The 8,767-nt window shown below is 41.9% G+C and overlaps 1 protein-coding gene across 8 annotated transcripts; it reads right to left on the reverse strand.

Moving 5' to 3' along the window:
- Window positions 1-853: 853 nt before the first annotated feature.
- Window positions 854-5,865, reverse strand: LOC119185373 (uncharacterized). Of its 8 annotated transcripts, XM_075884493.1 has the most exons (4): window positions 5,615-5,740; window positions 5,357-5,552; window positions 5,099-5,294; window positions 854-5,036 (listed from the first exon to the last, which is right to left on the reverse strand). In XM_075884493.1, the coding sequence occupies exons 3-4, from the start codon at window positions 5,123-5,125 to the stop codon at window positions 3,981-3,983; spliced, it is 1,083 nt and encodes a 360-aa protein (XP_075740608.1). In that variant the 5' UTR covers window positions 5,126-5,294; window positions 5,357-5,552; window positions 5,615-5,740; the 3' UTR covers window positions 854-3,980. The 8 variants fall into 8 exon arrangements, 6 of the variants coding, with proteins under 6 accessions (XP_075740608.1, XP_075740607.1, XP_075740606.1 ...); XM_075884492.1 differs by having other exon boundaries at window positions 854-5,294; XR_012889167.1 differs by having other exon boundaries at window positions 4,898-5,036; window positions 5,357-5,865.
- Window positions 5,866-8,767: the final 2,902 nt, after the last annotated feature.

The raw sequence follows: 8,767 nt of genomic DNA on the forward strand, positions 1-8,767 counted from the left end.
TCGCAATAAAACAACACTATCTCGTTAGATGACATCGTTTTTGGTGGTTTCACGACGCTACCTAGCTCAAACTAACCGAACCTTCGCACTTCTATCGTTAGAAAACGTTTTATTCGCTACTTTACAATGTTTTCTACAAGATTACGACGGTTTCATGCGCTTTCACATTAGATATCGCAGTTCCCGACTTGTAATGGTGAAAAACACAGCATCTCACTAAGTGACATTGTTTAATGCGGTTTTAGCGCGGTTCATATCTTAACCTAACCTAACCTTACCTAAACCAACCTAACCTAACCTAACCAAACCTTACCTAACATACCCTAACCTAACCTAACCTAACCTAACCTAACCTAACCTAACCTAACCTAACGTAACCTAACCTAACCTAACCTAACCTAACCTAACCTAACGACGTTTGCAAGCGCTTTCACATTAGATATCGCAGTTCCCGACTTGTAATGGTGAAAAACACTGCATCTCACTAAGTGACATTGTTTAATGCGGTTTTACGACGGTTCATATCTTAACCTAACCTAACATTCGCACTTGTATTAAAAAACGCTCTATTACACTGTTTCGTTCACAATTAGGATATTTGCATAACCTCACAGTTTTTCACCAACTTATTGCAGTACAGAACGCTGTATCTCGCTAAATGACATCGTTCTTTAAGATTTCACGATGCTTGCATGCGCTTTAACGAGAATATCACAACATAGCAGTTTCGCACTTGTAACGGTACAACACGCAGTATTTGGCTTGTTCATGCCGTTTTGTGTGCTTTCACAACATTTCACCTATCGCAGTTTCGTACTCGCAATAAAACAACACTATTTATTTGTTTATTTATTTGCAAAATACTGCTAGCCTAAAAAAGGCTGTAAGCAGGAGTGGGAATACAAAGATGATATATATACATACTGCGCAAAAGAAAGCGATAACGGCATGCTTCACACTAGGTACTCTTCTACAGCAATAATATCATCAGTTATATCGATCATCACAGCAGTAGGTAACTACACTGTAACCATTATATTCTAAATGCCAGTAATACATACATGGAATAAAAGAATATATGTATTTCCTTACATATAAGGTGACGATACATAAAAGTAGAAACACACAAGTGAACATATACAAAGAAGATTAGTAAACTCGTACATTTACACAGTCGTCAAATGAGCCTGAAGTGTTGAAATGAAATCTGCTGTGGTCATGCGTTCCACGACATCGGCTGGGAGCTCGTTCCATTCCCTTACTGTTCGTGGGAAAAATGTGTTGTGAAATACATCTGTTCGGCAGTTATAGTCTCGTAGTTTTTTTGAGTGATGAGAACGTGTGATTCGCTTACTTACAGGTTGAATGAAATGATCCCTTTCTATTCCTATTTTATTATGATAAATTTTGTATAGGTACCCTAGTCTTTCCGTGTGGCGTCGTAATTCCAGGGGTTCCAATTCAGCCCTTTCCACTAACGTACTTGCCGATGTCCGCCAGCTGTACATATTAAAAATAAAGCGTACCGATTTTCTTTGAACACTTTCCAAGTGGACAATGTTCCTTTTCGTGTGAGGGTCCCATACTATCGATGCGTATTCGATTATTGGTCGGATAAACGTTTTATAGGCTAATAGCTTCATATCTTGAGGAGCTTGGCGCAAAGTTCGTCTTAAGTATCCTAGTTTAGTTACTGCTTTTTTCTTTATGTAAGAAATGTGCTCATTCCACCGAAGATCCGATGTGAGTATGACACCTAGGTATTTAAAAGATTTTACTTTGGATAATACGCTTCCATTTAAGCTGTAGCTAAGCTGTAGCGGTGAATTCTTTCTAGTTATCCTCATGAGAACGGTCTTTTGGGGGTTAATTTTCATTTGCCAGGTTTCACACCATTTCTCAACGTGCTGAAGAGCTTCTTTTAGTTGGACGTGGTCATGAAGGTTGTCAATTCTGTGATAAATTACGCAGTCATCTGCGAATAGTTTAATTTTGACCGGTACCTGGTCAACTATGTCATTTATAAATATTAGGAAGAATAACGGCCCCAACACCGACCCTTGTGGAACGCCCGACCCGACAGCTGCAGGAGTTGAGCAAACATTATCAATTGAAACACATTGCTGTCTGTGGCGCAAGTAGGCCTCTATCCACGATACTAATGCAGTATTCTTTAGAATTGCCCTAACCTTTATTATTAGTTTTGAATGCGAAACACAATCAAAAGCTTTTTGGAAATCCAAAAAAATCACGTCTATTTGAGATTGAGCATCAATAGCAGCAGCAAAATCATGCACGGTTTCAAGGAGTGCCGTCACTGTAGATTTACCTTTGCGAAAACCATGTTGCCTATTATCAATAAGGTTGTTCTTTTCCAGAAACGACGATATGTGCGCGAAAATTATGTGCTCTAGCATCTTTGAGCAGGAGCACAGTAGGGAGATTGGCCTGTAACAAGTTACTTGGCGCGAGTCCCCACCTTTCGGTATCGGAATAATTTTACTGTACTTCCATTCTGTTGGTAGTTGAGCTTCTGAGAGCGATTTTTTAAATATTAAACATAAGTACTTGGAGCACCATTCAGCGTACCTGACTAAAAAGGTGTTGGGTATGCCGTCAATTCCAGGAGTTTTCTTTGTGTCCAATTTTAACAACAGTGACAGCACACCTTCTTCGGACACAAAAATATCACTTATAGACGGAGCATCTTTTGCAGGAATGAAAGATGGGTCACTAGCATCATCCTGTACAAATACGGAGCAGAAAAAGCGGTTAAAAGTCGATGCTAATTGTAGTTTATCCGACACGTTGCCACCGTTCACAGTAAGGTTTAACTGCGATTTTTGCTTTGAGGAAAAATGTCTCCAGAATTTAGCCGGAGCCGTGTAGAGAAAGTTTTTTAATGTCACGTTGAAGTAGTAATTTTTAGCTTCAGCGATACTGTCCCTAAGAGCCAAGCGTATGGCACACAGTTTCGATACATTCGCAGGAGAGGGGCGTTGCCGGCACGTTTTTCTTATCCTTTTCGCTTTGCGCTCAAGGCGAACAACTTCCTTAGTAAGCCATGGTTTTGAAAATTTTTTTATGCTTTTACTTTTCATAGGGACAAAATCTTTGATACACTTAAGAACGAGATTTTTGAAAAATAGCCATAACTCATCGATACTGCAATCACTTGATTGATAGAAAGAAAGAAAATTTGAGAACGATTCATCCATTGCATCCAAAATGCCCACGTCATTTGCACGTGCGAAAACCGGGACAACACGCACTTCGTTTTTCTTTTTAGGCACATGGCCAAGATTCAGTGTCAATGTAATCAACTTATGATCCGATATTTCATCGAGAACGGCAACTACGGGTTCTTTACTAAGCAGGTTTCTGCTAACGAGAAAAAGGTCTAGGATAGAATTCGCTGAGTTGCTGATGCGAGTTGGCTCTTTGACTAACTGAGAAAGGTTATGAAAGAAAACTAGATCAGTTAACTGTTCTGCAACAGTGCTAAGAGGCTCCGGAATTTCGTTACTCCAATCAATGGATGGCAGATTGAAGTCACCAGCTATCAAAAAATTATTGATGTGGACGACGTTGTCACATAAGAATTGGTTTAGTTTCTCGAAGAATGTACTGTTGTCATTTGGGGGGCGGTAAAATCCACCTACTACTAAGCTGCATTCATTCAGGCATATTTTAGCGATGACACATTCAACACCAGCTATAGGGGAAAGTCTGTTTATATGTAACGTATCTTGGTAAAGAATGGCAACTCCTCCCCCTCGGGAGCTTCTATCATTACGAAGGATAGCGTAGCCTGGCGGGACGATTTCAGAATCGGATATGTCATTGTGCAACCAAGTTTCCGTAATTACGACTACCTGAGGTTTATACGAGAGAATAACACTTTCCAGCACGTCAACTTTATTCACAATACTGCGAGCATTAAACTGGAGGCAAAGGAATGGTTTATTAACGACCGCTGGTCACTGTTCGTTTCTAGTATTCTTGCGCTGAACAAGAACTCTCATTTTTTGGCTGTCATCCCATTCAAAAAGATTGTTTTCAATTTTAATTTTATCGTGAATCAGCTTAACTTTTTTACCAGACTTTCTGATGTCAGTTGTGCTCTCCCACAGGTTTCTTCTTTTCTGTCTAGTGCACGCGGAAAAATCCTCTGCTATAGAAGTTCGCTGTCCTTTTAACTTATAGCCGTTTTTCAAAACATTAATCTTTTCGCGGTAGTCAAATAACTTTAGGATTACAGGCCGAGGTTTGCGACTATGACTACGGCCTATCCTATGAATCCTTTCGATAGACGTTATTTTTGTGCCTAGTACCTCTTCGAAAATACCTTTCACAACACTTTGCTCAAGGTCTGCTTGTGTTTCATTCTGTTTTTCTGGAACGCCGAACACCAAAAGGTTGTTTCTTCTCCCGCGGTCCTCAAGGTCGACTAACTTTTTTTCCATGTCCTTCACTTTCTTGTCCAGAAGGTGGGTGACTGAGGAGACCTCTTTAATAAGAGAGGCTGTCGAGTCGACAACCTTAAATTTCTGTTCAATTTCATCGAGCCTTTTCTGTATCACCTTTTGCCCCGCTAGAATCTCAGTGAGCAATTCTTCGGTGGTAGGACCTGGGTTTGATTCTATATCACCGCAAAGAATCAACAAAGCACATGCGAAATCCTGCACAAACATAGCTATAGCACTGAAACACTCTGGGCATGTCAGCTGGATAAAACAGCGGTTACTGGATTTACAGGAAGACGCAGTGTTACAGACCTGCATGTAGAACAGGAACGGATTAGTTGCCATGTTGACCGTTGGCCAGCTGACACACCCACTGAAGGAAGCCGTGCGACGAGGTACATTTAAAGCCGGGTCCGGTGACGTAGACCGCGCTGCACGTGACTTGATCCCATCTTCAGTGTAGTTTAGCGAAAACCATACGCTGTCGCAGCATGCCGCCGTGGTTTCATCGGTAATGTTCGTTGTTGCTTGAGATGCGCTGGCTTTGGTCACTCCAGCAAAAAGTAGAATCTGCATGTAGAACAGGAACGGATTAGTTGCCATGTTGACCGTTGGCCAGCTGACACACCCACTGAAGGAAGCCGTGCGACGAGGTACATTTAAAGCCGGGTCCGGTGACGTAGACCGCGCTGCACGTGACTTGATCCCATCTTCAGTGTAGTTTAGCGAAAACCATACGCTGTCGCAGCATGCCGCCGTGGTTTCATCGGTAATGTTCGTTGTTGCTTGAGATGCGCTGGCTTTGGTCACTCCAGCAAAAAGTAGAATCTGCATGTAGAACAGGAACGGATTAGTTGCCATGTTGACCGTTGGCCAGCTGACACACCCACTGAAGGAAGCCGTGCGACGAGGTACATTTAAAGCCGGGTCCGGTGACGTAGACCGCGCTGCACGTGACTTGATCCCATCTTCAGTGTAGTTTAGCGAAAACCATACGCTGTCGCAGCATGCCGCCGTGGTTTCATCGGTAATGTTCGTTGTTGCTTGAGATGCGCTGGCTTTGGTCACTCCAGCAAAAAGTAGAATCTGCATGTAGAACAGGAACGGATTAGTTGCCATGTTGACCGTTGGCCAGCTGACACACCCACTGAAGGAAGCCGTGCGACGAGGTACATTTAAAGCCGGGTCCGGTGACGTAGACCGCGCTGCACGTGACTTGATCCCATCTTCAGTGTAGTTTAGCGAAAACCATACGCTGTCGCAGCATGCCGCCGTGGTTTCATCGGTAATGTTCGTTGTTGCTTGAGATGCGCTGGCTTTGGTCACTCCAGCAAAAAGTAGAATCTGCATGTAGAACAGGAACGGATTAGTTGCCATGTTGACCGTTGGCCAGCTGACACACCCACTCAACAACGTCATCTCGTTAGATGACGTTGTTTTTGGTAGTTTCACGACGCTACCTAGCTTAAACTAACATAACTCAACCTAACAAGACCTTCGCACTTCTATCGTTAGAAAACGTTTTACTCGCTACTTTACATTGCTTTCTACAACATTACGACGGTTTCAAGCGCTTTCACATTAGATATCGCAGTTCCCGACTTGTAAAGGTGAAAAACACTGCATCTCACTAAGTGACATTGTGTAACGCGGATTTACGACGGTTCATACCTTAACCTAACGTAACCTAACCTAACCTAACCTAACCCAACCTAACCCAACCGAACCCAACATAACCTAACCTAAGCTAACCTAACCTAACCTTACCTAACCTAACCTAACCTAACCTATTCTAACGTAACCTAACCTTACCTGATCTAACCCAACCTAACGTAACCTAACCTAACCTAACCTAACCTAACCTAACGTAACCTAACCTAACCTAACCAAACCTAACCCAACCCAACCCAACCCAACAACACCCACCCCAACCTAACCTACCCTAACCTAACCTTACCTAACCTAACCAAATTATCCTTACCTAACCTAACCAAATTATCCTTACCTAACCTAACCTAACCTAACCTAACGTAACCTAACCTAACCTAACCTAACCCAACGTAACCTAACCTAACCTAACCTAACCCAACTCAACCCAACCTAACCTAATCTAACCTAACCTAACCTAACCAAACCTAACCTAACCTAACCTAACCTAACCTAACCTAAGCTAACCTAACCTAACGACGGTTTCATGCGCTTTCCTATTAGATATCGTAGTTCCCGACTTGTAATGTTGAAAAACACTACATCTCACTAAGTGACATTGTTTAATGCGGTTTTACGACGGTTGATATCTCAACCTAACCTAACATTCGCACTTGTATCTAATTACGCTCAATTACACTGTTTCGTTCACAATTACGATATTTGCATGACCTCACAGTTTTTCACCAAATTATTGCAGTACAGAACGCTGTATCTCGCTAAATGACATTGTTCTTTAAGGTTTCACGATACTTGCATGCGCTTTACCGAGAATGTCACAACATAGCAGTTTCGCACTTGTAACGGTAAAACACGCAGTATTTGGCTTGTTCATGCCGTTTTGTGTGCTTTCACAACATTTTACCTATCGCAGTTTCGTACTCGCATTAAAACAACACTATCTCGTTAGATGACGTCGTTTTTGGTGGTTTCACGACGCTACCTAGCTTAAACTAACATAATTCAACCTAACATAACCTTCGCACTTCTATCGTTAGAAAACGTTTTATTCGCTACTTTACAATGCTCTCTACAACATTACGACGGTTTCATGCACTTTCACATTAGATATCGCAGTTCCCGACTTGTAATGGTGAAAAAACCTGCATCTCACAAAGTGACATTGTTCAATGCGGTTTTACGACGGTTCATATCTTAACCTAACCTAACATTCGCGCTTGTATCTCAAAACGCTCTATTACCCTGTTTCGTTCACAATTACGATATTTGCATGACCTCACAGTTTTTCACCAACTTATCACAGTACAGAACGCTGTCTCTCGCTAAATGACATAATTCTTTATGGTTTCACGATGCTTGCATGCGCTTTAACGAGAATATCACAACATAGCAGTTTCGCACTTGTAACGGTACAACACGCAGTATTTGGCTTGTTCATGACGTTTTGTGTGCTTTCACAACATTTCACCTATCGCAGTTTCGTACTCGCAATAAAACAACACTATCTCGTTAGATGACGTCGTTTTCGGTGGTTTCACGACGCTACCTAGCTTGAACTAACATAACTCAACCTAACATAACCTTCGGACTTCTATCGTTAGAAAACGTTTTACTCGCTACTTTACATTGCTTTCTACAACATTACGACGGTTTCAAGCGCTTTCACATTAGATATCGCAGTTCCCAACTTGTAAAGGTGAAAAACACTGCATCTCACTAAGTGACATTGTTTAACGCGGTTTTACGACGGTTCATACCTTAACCTAACGTAACCTAACCTAACTTAACCTAACCTTACCTAACCTAACCTAACCTAACCCAACCCAACCCAACTCAACCTAACCTAACCTAACCCAACCCAACCCAACCCAACCAACCCTAAGCTAACCTAACCTAACCTAACCAAACCTAACCTAACCTAACCTAACCTAACGTAACCTAACCTAACCTAACCTATTCTAACGTAACCTAACCTTACCTGATCTAACCTAACCTAACGTAACCTAACCTAACCTAACATAACCTAACGTAACCTAACCTAACCTAACCTAACGTAACGTAACGTAACCTAACCTAACCAAACCTAACCCAACCCAACCCAACCCAACAACACCCACCCCAACCTAACCTAACCTAACCTAACCTTACCTAACCTAACCAAATTATCCTTACCTAACCTAACCTAACCTAACCTAACGTAACCTAACCTAACCTAACCTAACGTAACCTAACCTAACCTAACGTAACCTAACCTAACCTAACCTAACCCAACGTAACCTAACCTAACCTAACCTAACCCAACTCAACCCAACCTAACCTAATCTAACCTAACCTAACCTAACCTAACCAAACCTAACCTAACCCAACCTAACCTAACCTAACCTAACCAAACCTAACCTAACCTAGCCTAACGTAACCTAACCTAACCTAACCAAACCTAACCTAACCTAACGACGTTCACAAGCGCTTTCACATTAGATATCGCAGTTCCCGACTTGTAATGGTGAAAAACACTGCATCTCACTAAGTGACATTGTTTAATGCGGTTTTACGACGGTTGATATCTCAACCTAACCTAACATTCGCACTTGTATCTAAATACGCTCAATTACACTGTTTCGTTCACAATTACG

Source organism: Rhipicephalus microplus, unplaced genomic scaffold (genome assembly GCF_043290135.1).
Source record: "Rhipicephalus microplus isolate Deutch F79 unplaced genomic scaffold, USDA_Rmic scaffold_33, whole genome shotgun sequence".
In the NCBI taxonomy this organism is placed as follows: Eukaryota; Metazoa; Arthropoda; class Arachnida; order Ixodida; family Ixodidae; genus Rhipicephalus; species Rhipicephalus microplus.